Genomic DNA, 15,667 nt, shown 5'->3' with positions numbered 1-15,667 from the left:
AGTTTCAAAAATTAAGTTGTACGTTTGAAGGAGTATTTTTGTTCCCAAAATACTCCTTCCGGTTTGTCACAAGTTTCGGAAAGTTTTTTTTCGAGTATGGCTCTGTGTGACGTTAGATGGAGCGGAATTTCCTTATATGGGTCCTAGGGCACGTCGGCCGGAAGAGCGCGCGCTCCAGTATAGCAAGGCTGAGCAAAGACATCAGAGGGATTCACTGAGCAGAGCGTCGCGAAAAGTCACAAAAGAAGTGTGTTTTTGGTTGCCAGGGCAAGACAACCCTGCACGGATTACCAAAAAAAAAAAAAACAGCATTAAGGGACAATTGGATGGAGTTTATTTTTACAGAGCATCAACGGAGTTGTGAAAGTGTTTTTGTTTGTTCCCTGTATTTCGAAGATGCTTGTTTTACAAACAAGGCCCAGTTTGACGACGGATTTGCGTATCGTTTATTTCTTAAGGATGATGCAATCCCAATGAAAAAGGGGTCACGATCGTGTGTTGGAACCGCAGGCGGTGAGTAAAACTGCTTAATATATCTCTGCCTCCTTGTTAGTGCGTCCTCCTCCCATGCCGGAGACCCCGGTTCGAGCCCCGCTCGGAGCGAGTTGTTGCTGCTGCTGCTCTCGTTCAGTTTCAGCCTCGGGATCTGATTCTGGATCATAAATAAACGGCTGAATCTGACTGTAAGCCATGGTTTGTTTTGGATGATGGTTTTTCCTCACGATAATGTCACAGCTTCCAAACGCTCTCAACGCAAAAGCCTACTGGTGCTCGTGATTCTTTAGCTCCGCCCACACGTCACGCCTCCAGGCGCTCTTGTTTTTCCGGGAAAAATCGGTACAGATTATCTTTCTCTTAAGAATTTAATAAAACTAAAGACTTTTTGGAGTTATGAAGGATGCAGTACTACTCTATAGGTACTCAAGATTAACAGGATATTGAGTTAAAACGAACATTTCACCCCCCCTTTAATAGATGAAAGAATTGTTAGCCCTACATTATCAAACTCAGTCCATAGTAAACCATGCATACAGGTTAGTTCATGAGCATGTAGAAGTAAACTGTGAGCAGGGTTAAGCCATCCATGTACAGGGATTAGTAAACGTTTATGAATTAATAGTCGTAAGGATTGTTCAGATATTAAGCATAAAAAAATTCAAATAAAATAATTAGGTGCGACAACTTCATTATTCACTGTGCACTTATAATACAATGGACATACAAGGGGGTTTAAAAGCAGAAATGTGAAGCTTGTATTTTTGGTTTGGATTTTTCATTGATTTTTCAGTTTGTTATTCAAGATCTCTGAATCCTCAGGTGGAAGAATTCTTATGTGAGTTAGCTCAAAGTCAGCAGTCCTTCTAATTGTGTCCTGTCCCGACTCACCATTCCATGTAGGACTGTATATCTACACTGCAAAAAGTAGTAACCAGCAGTTGTTACTTTAAAGAGTGGTTCACATATCAGTGCACTGAAAATGTCGGTCCCAAAACCTGGTATTGATTGCTACAGTCTTTCTACATACACAAACACACATTAAGCACATATTAATATAGTAGCTATTTTAACAATATCAGACAACAATAGTTATACATTTCGATACAAACTTTTTAATGGTTAATTACAATTAGATGTGAATTCTTACAGTTTCTGACAAATTTTTAGTTGTTGTTGGGATACTTTGACCTTTAATTAGTGTTGCCACCCACCCTTAAAAAATACAGAATCCCATATTTAAAAAGGTAAAATTATGCGCCTGGTATCAAATCAATTCGGAGCGCGATGCGTCCCATATTTTACAAATGTCAACACATAGATGAATCAACAAAGCTATTGTACACCGTTTAATACTACCAAATCACAATTATAATGAAATCAAATTTATAAGCATTAGAGAGAAGTATATTTTCACGTTATTGGAATTTGGCGTCTTTGTTTCCATAGCGATGGAGTTGAATACCCAAGACGCGTCACTCGTATAGTTTTGAATGGGGAGTAATGCAGCGCTCAATATGGCCGCTAAATCGAAAGAAGAATGTGGGTAACCAAACGGTTTCTGGTCCCCAATTAATCTAATAGAATTTTTTCTCTAGTTACCGAGGATCAGCAGCTGTCCTACCTACATTCTTCAAAGTATATTGTTTTGTGTTCAATAGTTATGCAGGTCAAGGAAAACCTGGATAAATTTTGACAGAATTTTCATTTTTTTTTTTGTTTTTACCTTAAGAGTGACAGACACATCCATGCCTCTAAAGGTATAGGCCTATTGTTTGATTCAAATGTGGTTAGTCTTAATATACTTCATACATTATCAGAACTTAGTAGACATAATTATATTTTTTAGACATTAGTAGCCAGATTAATTAATATATTATAGGCCTTTATGTTATACATTATTAATTTATCATATTAATCATAAATAGGGCTATACAATAAATCATGTAATTTGGCATTTAAAAAAAAAAAAAAAAAATGTAGACAATTACACACACACACACACACACACACACATATAAACAATTCATCCCATACTGGTAAAAGCTGCAGAATTATTATTATTATTATGGATAATCTAATTTAAAATAACATTAAGTTGTTATGTTGCAAGTTTCCATATGGTTAACTGTAGAGCTACGACTTCCTCGATTATTTGAGTATGAGTGGGTATCCCTTATTTTGCCTAGCTGAAGGTGGTAACCCTGCCTTTAAGGAGTCAAATTTTGAGAATGTACCCATGCTTATGATTGCTATTTTTACACCCCTGCTGAAGAGTCTCATAGGCAGCATGCTTTATTCTCCCACAGCGCATGTAGCTGTCCCGTTTAAAAGTTTCTAAAATGCACGGCTCTGTGTATCTCTCTCTCGCTGAAAGTGGGCGAGGTTTTGCTCACCTCAGGGATGCTGCTAGACTGGACTTGATCGCCTTTTAGTGTAGGCGTCGTCAGGGGAGCTCCAGAAAGAGAAAATGCTGCCGGACTGAACACTCTCTGGCCACATGGACTGCTTTCCTCGATGGCTGAAACGGTTTCCCGAAGCGAAGTGAATCCGAACTATGAAGAGAACATATGCTGCCATTAAACCTTTGGAATAACATTCGCGTCAGATTAAAATGGAAATGAACAGAAAACCACTTTGCGTTTCATCTCACACTTTAAAGCGATACCATTTTAGCGTGAGGCTGATGTGTTTGTTTGTTTTGTCCGCTGAAGCTAATCAATGTCACGATACCTACATGCGTTATGACGGATTGGTGAGTTGTGAAAGACTCATACTACCTCTCGAAGTGCCCAGAAGCATCCAAAACTTAACTTTATACAGATACAATATCTCAGTTTTAACTAAGAGAGCGTTTTCAGTCAATGAGACCGACACGGACTTACGCGCGCTGTCACTGCAGGACAACAACATACAGGTGATCGAAAATTGTGCGTTTTGTGGACTCCCCCGACTTCTTTCTTTAGATTTGAGTCACAACCGTTTAATGGTTGTGCACCCTGGAGCCTTTTATGGCTTGGAACAGCTACGTTATCTTAACCTCAGTAACAGTTTGATGACCTCGGACGCGAGCCAATTACCCCTCGCGCTGTCCACGGATAATTTGGGTAATCTTCAGAGATTGGACCTGTCTGGAAACCGTTTGGAGGTAATTCCTCTTTCTGGGTTTGGAAACCTCAATTTAACCACATTAATACTGACAAATAATTCCATTGCGACCCTGGATAGTCACAATTTAACGAAATTAAACGAGTTCAAGGAAATACGTATCTATTTATCACAGAACCCGTTCGAGTGTAAATGTGACAAACTGAAGGAGTTTTATAATTGGCTGAAGAATAGCTCCCAATGCGCAGACTCCAATAGCCTGAAATGCGCACAACCCGAAAAGAGGAAGAACACGCACGTGATGGATCTAGAAAAGAGGGACATGGAGTGCCAAAACTTGGATGCCCGATCTTATGTGCTTCTAGGCATTGTGTTGGCCCTCATTGGAGTTGTGTTCCTCATGGTGTTGTACTTGAACAGAAGAGGCATCAAGAGATGGCTTAATAACATTAGAGAGGCCTGTCGGGATCAAATGGAGGTGTATCATTACAGATATGAACAGGACTCCGATCCCAGGTTAGCAAATGTTGCAGTTTAAGCGGAACCTTCTGACCTTGTCTCCTCGAATTGTTTGATGAAACGCTATGACAATAAAGTTTTGTAGATATTAAGCCCATGTATGTTAGTTATAAGACACGCATACCCTTACAAATTTACAAAATTAACTTTCAGCAGATACACTTCTTAAATAAATTGTTGAAATAGATATGGAATTTCACTCATCTTGCACTCATGGGTGTATTATTATTATTATTTTTTTCAATAAAATGTTGAAATGGGAATGTACCTCCATCCTGTCTGGGACCAGCAATCAAGAAAGCTGTTTTTTTCTGGTTACAAGCCATTGAGATGAATGGGAATGCTGATGGGTAGCTTTCTCCAGGTATTACAGATCTCATTGCAAGCAGTAACCAATCATGTTTCACGATGTGATGTAAATGGAAGCCTGTTGGCTATTTTTAAAAGATCCTTAGACAGAAAATTCATCAAAACAGCAAAGACAACAGGGCTCAGATGAACCGTTCATTTGTATTAGATGCTATGGAATGAAGAAAGTTTAACTGTATATACATTTACCAGTTTATAAAAATACTAATACATAAATAACAATTCTGAATAATATATGAAAGTGCAGGATTTGTGTAACACAAATGCTTTCCTCTGTGCATTGACTTATTGCACCAAACAGTCCAGTTATAAAATCCTGGACAAATGTAAGCAAAAATATACAATAACTTCTCTTATACTGCTGAGAAATGGGCATTAATGTATTTAATGAAATGGGTAAAGGATCAACTTTTGTGATATCATTTGAGAATGTTTAATTGCAATAGGGTGAATGTGAAAAAACTTTATATGCACTGGAGTACTGCTTGAATTTAGCTTTTTTACCATATATAACCCTGTATACAGTGCCAATACATTATTGATCTAGAGTGAGACACAATAAGCCTTTTTTTTCTCCAATGTTTGATTAGACAGTTGGTTATGCATATGGAGATTTGACTGTACAAAAATGTGCAGTTCTTAACTTCATCATCTTCATCTGTTATGCAGACCAGATAACCTTGTGATGAAATTAAATTATAGAGCCGTGACATAATACTATTTTATAAACAAATGACTTGCATCCTCAATAAAACTCAAGATATCCTCATTGACTGCTCTGTTTGTGTTTTATGTATGGGTCATTATTTTTGGGTATTTTTATTTATGCTTCATTTTGTCTGGATTTTATCATTGAGAATGTCAAATAAAGGCATCAGAATGAGGAAATCCAGGCTGAGAGAAAATCTTTTTTTTTTTCTCCATTCAAACATAATGTGATTGCAGTGAAGCATCTGGTAGTTTCTTACAGTAAGTGGGATTTTATTGAAAACTTTCAAATATAGTTTATATGTACACAATTTTTCCTCTCAATCTCTTTCTCTCTTTAGAGGATATCTCTCCCCAATACTGATGATAGCTAGAGACAATTTGCTGCTAATAAAAGAACAGAGGCATGACTCAAGACAAATCTGTAACATAATTATAGCAGAGCTGGGATTAATCCCATCAGGGTCATATCTATAAGGGGCAAGCTGACGTCCTATAAATCCCGAGTCTCGCCCCCGAGCCTGCTTCATTTGCCCATGGTTTAATTACTAGGTTCCTTATGACTGGGTGTTTGATTTTAAAAAAGGTCAGTCGTGCAGCAGCACAAGCCTTGATACAAATCCTGTAGGTACTGAGAAGAAAACAAATGTCCTGTGCAAATCTATTTCCCTCCAGGCAGCCCAAATAATTTTTTGTAATGAAGTTTTTTTTATTGATGTTCACTGCAATGCTTCTAATGCTTCATTAACCTTTAATTGGTTTCTGTATCCTGCTCAATACAGATATTCGAGAGGCTAAAGTGACTTCTCAGTGTGTGGGAGACTTTTCTAATTTTCAGTTCTCTATATAAATATTGTGCGCTGACTATAGACGTGAGAACAACTGAGATTTACTTTAAGTTTCTTCTCATTTGTTTTCCACCATGTGGCAAATCAAATTTATATAACTTGATTTTGAGTAAATATGACTTAAACTATACAGCCTGTTTTTCACATAAAGCAATCTAATTAAATAAAAGATTTAGTATAATGCATACTAATCATACTTTTATGGTACTTTTATGTGAGTTTTGGAGTCTGACAGTCACAATCAGTGATCTTTACAAGTTATCCTTGTGTTTTACCAGTGATAAAATCATATGCTTTTGGAAAATGGCAGGATTTGGGCCAACTACTTCTTTCATTTTTCTCCTACAAGGCAGTGTTGCTTATTGAGTCATTATAAAACTATTTTTTTAATTAAAAAGAAGGGCACTATTTTAACAAAAACATTAAATTACATTATTTGAGTCCTAATATTCTGGGGAAATAATAATATTATATTTACTATGGATATTTTATGTTCCTGCACCTTCAGGGGTAATATTTTACTATTTTTCAGAATAATAGTGTTTTGAGGTTTCTCATAATATCACAAAACTAGTGGTGCTGATGCTGGCCAAGAAAGTTGCAGATGTCCATATTATGTGCTGATAGCATCAGTTCAGGCCTTAGACGAAAGATGGAAAGAATACCTGCTGCATCATTCATCTGTTATATTCAGCTCCTCACAAAGAAGACGAATCCTCTTTCCCAATATTTTCCATTTCTCACATATGAACATATTAATCGTACATGACCTACTCCAGCCCCCAGTCTCTCAGCGTCCCAGCAGAGTTAGTCACTCTCCGTGTGTAAAGAGTTAGGCCTCTGACTCATAGTCCATTGGCTCTGTAAGCCTGAGTGAAATTCAAAATGACTTTGTCCAGTTCACTGCCTCTCTAGAATTGAGGAATCGGTCAAATATTAAAGCTGACCACAGCAAAAAAGAAAAAGAGCAAGGGATAAAAAAATGAAACCCATCAAAATAGGCTATTTTCTCTTATAATGGCCAGCCATAGTCTTTTGTGCTCCTCTGGTCTTGTGCCAATTCACTCTCAACCAGCCATTATGATTCTATATTATCTTTTACAAACCAGGAAACATTAGCATAGTACCCACCGCGCAACTAGACATATTTTCAACAGTATACAGAAGTTTTTCAGAAGGTAGCATTCCTTATACACTCTAAATGAATTTTTAACACAATAAATAACCATAATAGAGTGTTTTTATCTACAGTAAATGCAGTGCTTCAAATGGTTAAAAACAATCTGGCACTTCTCCAAGGAAACAACAAGTTATAGTATTAGCATTATCTCCCATAAGCACTTACTAATTATTGGAATGTCTGTTCATTTGGGATTGAAAATGGTTGTTTTCATCACTCTAATTGAGACTCATTAAAATACCTTTATGTTGACAAGTTTAAAGAAAGTGACTGTGGAAAGGAAAACTGGTGACTTTGGGAATTTTGATAACCAGGCTCTGCTCATTAAGCAACACACACACACACACACACACACACACACACACACACACACACACACACACACACACACACACACACACACACAATGATGAAATTCAAGTGTTTGTCTTTTATAAGAGGAAATGGGGATGCCACTTGACAAAACAATCGTTTCATCAGCAATCTTGAGGCCAAAGCAGCTTCCAAAGAAGATATATTTGAAGGTTTGGAGAGATATTGAAGGCAGATGTCAGCTGCTGTCTAACTGGAGTTTCAATTAAAGCAAAATCAAGGTGGCAGATGCAACATCTCATTTATATTCACATCTGATTTTTCTCTCCATATATCACTGCAGCCAACTCTCAATATTTTAAATAATCATAACAGGAGAAAAGCTTATCACTATCTGATGATCATTGTTAACCTCAGTTGACTTCTTAAATTTTGGATCCTACAAACCAAATGAATCTTCTTGTTAATGACTAGGGGCTTTCTCTCTCATTTTCTTTATTTTCATTGAAGTTCTGAGAGTATTATGTCGTCTTTTAGACTGGGGAGATCAATTAACTCGCTCCGAGGGCAAGCATTGTTGTGTTTACATTGTGTCTCCTCTAAAGTCATTAGCCCTGACCCTCATGAGATGAGAGCAGCCTGGGGTTAATTAGAGAAGAAAGCATTCACACAGACTAGACCTGATTGTTTCTGTTTAAGAATCGCCTTAATGAGATAAAATAACAAATTAGTCACTAATTTGAGAATCAGGTTGTTTATGGGTGTGTTTTTCCCATTGGATTGTCATTTCTTTGTACAGTATGTATACAGTTGGTGCCAATTTACAAGGAGATGGCTGCATTTCCAAGTCCAAAAAAAATGGTCATTCAGTTCTGTTTGTCTGACCAATGTCAGACTGGAAACATTCACTCATCTGGAGAAGATGTGAAAACTCAAAACAGATTGAGTTGAGACATTTGGTCAATCCAATATAGCCTCAATCCAGACAGCGCAAATCCCTTATGCAGTGGAAGTCCTGATCAGTGTTGGGGGTAAAGCAATGCAAGTAATGTAATCAGATTACTTTTCAAGTAACTAGTAAAGTAATGCATTACTGTTTAATTGTTTAATTGAGTTGCTTTTTCAAATAAGTAACTACCCATTTACTGACTGACAGCTTTCCCATCCCCATGTTGAGAGAAATCTGCAGTAAGTGCAGAGGTGTTGTGTGTACCGTGTTGTTACTATAGTTCTTTAGTGTCTTTGCTGCTGACCTTCAGTTATCCAATTCAAACATAATGTTAAGCAAAAATGACTTTATATAAAATTTCATCTGTGTTTCTTTATTTAAAAAGTGGATAAGGAGGATAAAAAAACAAAGGACTGGAAATGCCTTTTATATTACATTAAGACATGTCTATGGTGATGTGTTTTACTGTAACAGCACTGTTTGTTCATGAAGTGTTATGATTCTCAAACGAAACAGTGCTTTCAGGCATCTCAAATTAATTTTATAAAAATAAAAAAAAAGTTTCAGGATTGATTTACCACATCAAGCAATTAAGCCGTTTTAGAACTTTATAAAGGTTTAGGTTGTTTATGTGTGTCCTTTTACAAGTTGCACATACTGAAGCATTTAAAAGGAGATTTTCTGTCTGTATGAAGAGAACACACTGCATGATTTTCAGAATAGTCGGATCGCTGTTCATTTCACACTTCACAACTGTCTGGAGAATCATCTAGTTGCTGTTGTGTGCTCATATTACACAGTTTTTCAGTGGAAGAATCGCTGACAACTCTGTCTAGTCCACAAATGTTTAACAACCAAACACATGCAAGAAGTGATATAGAAAATAATGTAAGAGCACACAGTTCTTGTTGGAGACATTATTTCTTTCTGTTACAAATTGTAGCCAGCAGGAAGCTTGCGATATAAGCACTGATTTGCTGTGTAAAATAAAAATAAAAAAGGAAGAATATGAAGGAGTAAATGGTTGCCTGCTAAAGTCATGCTTGTTGATTTTCTGTTGCAAGTTTATGACTCTGAACTTTGATTTAATTTCCAGTCAAAACACATTTCACACTGCATGAGTCATGGACAGATATTTAGCATGCCCTTCTCCCTTCTCTCTATCCCATTTGTTTTCTGTTAATATGTAATGTCCTATTTATAAAAAAAAGGCAAAAATATACCTTTAAAAAAATTGTGTAGTGTGTACCCAACATAACAAGTCATTATAACATTCTGTTTCCTGTTTGTCTGAACACTGTCAGACTTAAAACTGAAATACATTAAAATTATTATTTCACAAGTTTGCCTGCCCATCCAGTCTTGATGGTTAATAGTAAACATACTTGGCTTGCTTAAACGAGTTTAAATACTATTCAAATGAAAAAATTGTGTTCATGGTGATGTGTTTTTACCCTGGCAGCACTGTTTGCATTATTAGCATTATTATTAATGGAGCATTATTATTTCCAAATGAAACGGTGCCTTCAGGCAACTCAAATTCATTCATTTTAAATGACTCCAAAATTACAGCAACAGCTTGATATCTCTAAATCTACTTATTATGATACGAAGAAAGGGTTTCAGGATTAGTGTCAATTTAACACCTCAATCAGTCAAGCTGTGTAAATTGTAAAGCTGTGTTCACACATCTCTGAAGTGCAGTCGTGTTAAGTTATTATCTTTTCCCAGTCTTCACTTGCACATCTGGTATTTTCTAAAGAATGCCTTGCTTGTGTTTTATCATTTTTGTTAATTCTTAGATTTTTATTTATTTCTTTGATTTGACTTCATATTATAAAATGAATGTTTTTAAAGCATTTCAATCTTAGGTTTTTGTTATATGATTTTCCTACTACAGTGTTATTTAGTTCATAATGCCGCCTTTTGAATCATGCCTCCAGGGATTTTTGTTGTTTAAAAAACAACACAAAACATAAACAGACTAATTAGTTACACCATCATTAATCTCACATTAATGAAGTAAAAATCACTAATGAACGTCTTTTCTCTCAAGACTATTAGATACAGTAGCAGAGGTTCTTTTCTGTTTAATGATACCTCTGGAGGAAAAACTGGCTCATATATTGGCCAAAATGTTCTCAAGTTCACATCCAGGATTCACAGTGATCCAGAACTGCGAAGCGGAGACAAAACCGTGGTTTGTTATCCACAAACCTCTACGACATTTTTTTTCATGTATGTATGATAATCAGTCACTGTAATATGTTCAATGTAGGAAGTTTCTTTATCATATTTCTGGTTGAATGTCATAAGGGCTTATGTCCTCAAATAATACAGACTTTAAAGGTGATTTGTGAAGCACAGACTGTTTGTGACTGTTTTTCGCAGGTATTTGGTTTCTCACTCACAAAAAGCAAAGCACACTGCAAGGAAGCTGGGTCGTAAGAAAAGGACGGCCATGCAAAATGCCAGCAACTCCATCATTCAGCCTGCAGGATTTTACATTGTTGCCTTGAGTTCAATGTCTTACAGTAATATCTATGTCATGTTCCTCACTGTGGTTTACGTGATCACAGTCACATGCAATGTATTTCTGATCACCATCATTTTCTATGACCACCGTCTGCATGTCCCAAAGTTCATGGCCGTTGGTAATCTGGCTTTGGTTGATCTTATTCTCAGCACCTCTCTTGTGCCTGGCATGATTAAGACTTACATTCTTCTAGACAATTTTGTGCCATTTAAACTGTGCCTTCTGCAAATGTACACTTACTATACTTTCTTATCTCTTGAACCATTTTCCTTATGTATTCTTTCTTATGACAGGTTCATCGCGATCTGTTTCCCTTTAAGACAGGAATCTATAAACACAAACTCCAGAATGGCTTATTTAATCAGTGCAGTTTGGTTCTTTTCTATTGTTATAATTCTCTATGCTGTTACATCCATCCCAACCCTGTCCTTTTGTGGCTCTCTTGAGGTCCACAGCTATTTTTGTGATTACGCTCCTGTTTTAGTTCTTGCTTGTGGTGACACGACACCTCAATGGAACTATGCCACTGCTTTAACTATGCTCTTCATTACTGTACCTTTGGTTTTTATTTTCTTGACCTACATCGGTATACTGACTGCTGTATTCAGAATGAAAAACCATCAGAGCCGTTATAAGGCGCTGGCCACGTGCACAGAGCACCTTATATTAGTGGCTCTTTTCTTCATTCCTATTGTAATCATCTTCAGTTTTACATTTTTTGGAATTATTTGGAACCCCAATGTAGGTCTGGTGAGCTTGTGTTTGTCATCCCTCCTCACACCGTGCGTGAATCCCATCCTCTACTCACTGAAAACTAAAGAGATTCGAAGCAGGATTCATTCTTTGTTGACCCAGAGACTGTCTGTTCATCCTCTAAGAAATGTACTTTAATGTAGAACATAACTGTGGTTGAAGTGTAAAGTGCTGAGATTATTTATAATATTGTCTTGGAGGCTTTCTGTAATGCTTTTGTGACTGTATTATACTGTGTTTATATTAAAATGCCTTGTTTTTCTACAGAATCTTTCTCTGCAGTTGTCTTGTAAATACTAACATACTTTTAACATACTAATTTGTATTATTTAATTATAAAGAACACAATACATGTTTTTTAGTTCATTGTGCAACCTCTCTGTATGTTGCACAAGAAAAGAAATTACAATTAAGTGTTCATCCATGCATGGTCATTCTCAAAGTTCACACATAATATAAGATTGGTTGGAGAGAAACAGTATAAACTAAGTGTGATAAAACAACAATATTCTGTATCCACAAAATACATTATCACCACTCATAAAACCAATTATTTATTTTTAATAATAGCACTGTTTAAAATGTTCTTTCTGTGTATCCACAAAAAAATTAAAAGCTGCTTGGTCTGCAAAGTGCAAAGATGGTGCCAGGTTTACTTGCAGGCCTGTTTATTCGAACAAGGTCATTGCTTTAATAAGACTGGCAAATTAGTCACTTTGGCATTGTTGACTTAATTTAGGGAGAATTGGGTTATTTGGGGAGTCATAAGGTTGTTTATGGGTGTGTGTTTTTCCCATTGGATTGTAATTCCTTTATACATTATGTGTACAATAGGTGTCCAAGGTGATGGTTGCATTTTTTTCAAAGATTGGGAATGTTCTTTATGTTATCGGTTCGTCTGACTTGAAACTATAGCTCATCTGGAGAAGCTGTATCCACTCAAAACACCACAAATTAAGAGAAGTGTTCAATCCAATAGCCTCTGGACAGTTCAAATCAGCAGAAGTTTTGATCACAATGTATGGAGTCCTGATTATGGGTTATCAAAGCTAATTATACATTTTCTTAAGCATTTAAGAAAAGTGGGTTATGTGTATAAAAACATGAAGAGCTTTAAAAGTGAGTTTTATTGTGCTCTCTAAATTGAGACAGCTTTCTGTGGTAATGTGTTTTTCCTGTTTGCAGCACTGTTTATATATGAATCATTCTCAAATGAAACAGTGCCTTCAGAAGTTTCATTAATTGAGTTTAAACTACTCAGAAATTACAGCCACAGCTTGATATTTTTAAATGCAATTATTGAAAGAAAGAAAAAATGTTTCAGGAATTATGTTACACTGTTTGTCAGACTTCACTGAAGTGATTTTTCTCAGTCTTCCTCTATCATGTCTGGCATCTCCTGAAGCATGCAGGATTGTCCTATGATTTCTAGAATTTTAAAGTTAAATATGTGTACTGTTTTATATAGTATGCAATGTCACCTTAACTGTTTGTTTTTTTTTTTGTTTTGTTTTTTTGTCAGAGGCAGGGACTGTTCATGGAAGGAAAGATGAACACAACAAAATATGGAGACATTCTAAATGAAAACCTGGTCTAAAGAGCTCAAGATCTCAGACTAACTCCAGACTCTCTGGAAAGACCTGAAAATGGCTGTCCACTAAGTCACCAACCAACCTGTCAAAGGATCTGCAGAGAAGAGTATCAGACAATCCTTAAATCCAGGTGTGTAAAGCTCGTCACATCATATTCCAAAAAAAAAAAACCGGCTCTAATCTCTGCCAAAGGTGATTCAGTATTGAATACTTATTCCCATTTCTTTTTTTTTTCTTTTTTTTATACATTTGCAAATGTATCACAAATACAGTTTTTGCTTTATCATCACTGTGCGTCATGTGTTGATTAATTAAAAAAAAAGTTAAATCAATTCCTACATAGAATGTGTGTGTATGTGGGGGGTATTAAAGCGGTATACGTTTATACTATTAGTCTACTCTGGCCATCACCATTTATTAATCAAAGAACACAATCTATAAAGGTGCAACACTCGTTTAAATCTCACATATTTAAGAATTTTCCTGATAGAGTAAACACGTTTGGAAATGTTTTCAATAAAATAAAAAAATGCAGAAATAAACCTGTATCAGTTATACGGTGCTATCGTGGCTGCTATGTGTGACGTGACAATCATGACACCCCACACGTGCACCCTCAAAAACACGAGTTCATGACGCCCTGACTGAGGTGTCGTGACTAGCAAAAAAGTGTACTGTATTAGCTGATTAAAATTGTCTGATACAACACTGCCATCTAGTGGTTGACATCTACTGCCATTTTACCTCATGCACTCCGACCCTTAAAAATGTAACACATTTCCTGTTCGTGGTACGAAATGTTGCCGAAAGGACATGTTATGAAACCGTCCTGAAGCTCTTGAAATCTTAACACACTTCAAAGGCAAGTTTATTTAAATATCAGAGTTTTGCTGCACAAACACGAGCGTGTAAGACGATCTTAATACTGATTGTACGAGCGGTTTGTTGTTGTTTTTTATTTAAAATTTGTATACAACTTTTTACTTGTATTACTTTTAAAACTTAACTGGATACTTATTGTAACACATTTAAAATTGTAATGGAAATTATTAGGATGACATCGACTCCATCCCCTCACAACCGGAGCAGGAGTGAGGAAGAAGATGATCCAGTGGACGGGATGATCTCCAGGACAGGCTGTGCTCAGCTGCACTATGCTCTACAGGACTGTATGGCTGAGCACCAGGACTGGAGGAAATGTCAGACTGAGGTTCAGAAGTTTAAGGAGTGCATGACCACCTACCAGAAAACTCGCAAAGAGCAGCTCCTGAAACAGAGGACTTCTGCCACACAATCTGCCTGACACACAGGCCTCTGAGACAGTGCTACACAATAAAACATTAATCTCGCTTTCCTGAAAAAAAAGGTGTAGTGTGAAGATTGTCTTTCAAAAGTGCATTGAAATTTTTCATGATATATGAAAGGTGTGATTGTGTAGTACGTTTTTAATGTATGTTTATATGCTTAAAAAACACGGTTACTACACTTTTACTTTAATAAAACCATGGTTAATTTTCGTAAGACTAGTATGTTATCTGCTATTAATCTTTCCAAATAATCTGTAATGAGCACTACACAAACACGTTTATTTATTTTTATTTAAGCGTTTTACACGTTTGTGTCTCATATGTATAGTTATGTCTTCATTATTAAGTATTTTGGTCTGTTAGAAGATTTAATTCGATTTTTTGTCTTTAATTTTAATTTTTTAACACTGTGACTGTTTGAAGGCTGCAACAACATGTTACTTACATTTTATGTGTTTATCTTGAGCTCTAATGCTCCCCGTAGACTGGTTACCACTCTTAATGCAAGCATCTTCTCTAATATAGTATAATATAAAATAACTATATAAAATTGTTAAAACCTTCGTACACATTAATATATTATCCTTTAGTTTTTTTTATGTTTTTGCATACAAATAATTTTTCAATTTAGACTGTCCTTATTGAAGCTTAACATTATTGTATGTTAAAGGGTTAGTTCACCCAAAAACGAAAATTATATCATTAATAACTCACCCTTATGCTGTTCCAAACATGTAAGACCTCCTTTTATCTTTGGAACACAGTTAAAGATATTTTTGATTTAGTCCGAGAGCTGAACTGAAGATGAACACAGAGCCGAGCCAGATAACGAACAATAGACTGACTCGTTCACGAGTGAAGAACCGTTTCTGTCAGACGCGTCCAATTCGTGAACTGAGGAGCTGATGTGTGATGTGTGATTCAGCGTGAAGCAAACCGACACACAGGGCGTCTGAACTGAACTGATTCTTTTGGTGATTGATTCTGAACT

At 36.3% G+C, this 15,667-nt stretch overlaps 3 protein-coding genes across 3 annotated transcripts; all 3 read left to right on the top strand.

Moving 5' to 3' along the window:
• The first annotated feature begins 3,232 nt into the window (after positions 1 to 3,232).
• On the top strand, positions 3,233 to 4,309 carry LOC128021033 (trophoblast glycoprotein-like). The gene has a single exon (XM_052607908.1). It carries the CDS (start codon positions 3,233 to 3,235, stop codon positions 4,139 to 4,141), a length of 909 nt encoding a protein of 302 aa, XP_052463868.1. The 3' UTR covers positions 4,142 to 4,309.
• Positions 4,310 to 10,886: 6,577 nt separating this feature from the next.
• LOC128020643 (olfactory receptor 10A4-like) lies at positions 10,887 to 11,915 on the top strand. The gene has a single exon (XM_052607256.1). It carries the CDS (start codon positions 10,950 to 10,952, stop codon positions 11,913 to 11,915), a length of 966 nt encoding a protein of 321 aa, XP_052463216.1. The 5' UTR covers positions 10,887 to 10,949.
• Positions 11,916 to 14,084: 2,169 nt separating this feature from the next.
• Positions 14,085 to 14,890, top strand: LOC128021034 (cytochrome c oxidase assembly factor 4 homolog, mitochondrial). The gene is made up of 2 exons (XM_052607910.1): positions 14,085 to 14,231; positions 14,423 to 14,890. The coding sequence occupies exon 2, from the start codon at positions 14,424 to 14,426 to the stop codon at positions 14,670 to 14,672; it is 249 nt and encodes an 82-aa protein (XP_052463870.1). The 5' UTR covers positions 14,085 to 14,231; position 14,423; the 3' UTR covers positions 14,673 to 14,890.
• The last annotated feature ends 777 nt before the right edge of the window (positions 14,891 to 15,667 follow it).

Source organism: Carassius gibelio, chromosome A10 (assembly GCF_023724105.1).
Source record: "Carassius gibelio isolate Cgi1373 ecotype wild population from Czech Republic chromosome A10, carGib1.2-hapl.c, whole genome shotgun sequence".
Classification (NCBI taxonomy): Eukaryota; Metazoa; Chordata; class Actinopteri; order Cypriniformes; family Cyprinidae; genus Carassius; species Carassius gibelio.
Note: the sequence above shows the minus strand (reverse complement) of the source record. Positions and strands in the feature narration are given on the sequence as shown.

What these genes read in the sequence shown, in the direction of transcription:
- LOC128021033 (XM_052607908.1), top strand. Translation starts at nt 3,233, where the DNA reads ATGCGTTATGACGGATTGGTGAGTTGTGAAAGACTCATACTACCTCTC.
- LOC128020643 (XM_052607256.1), top strand. Translation starts at nt 10,950, where the DNA reads ATGCAAAATGCCAGCAACTCCATCATTCAGCCTGCAGGATTTTACATT.
- LOC128021034 (XM_052607910.1), top strand. Translation starts at nt 14,424, where the DNA reads ATGACATCGACTCCATCCCCTCACAACCGGAGCAGGAGTGAGGAAGAA.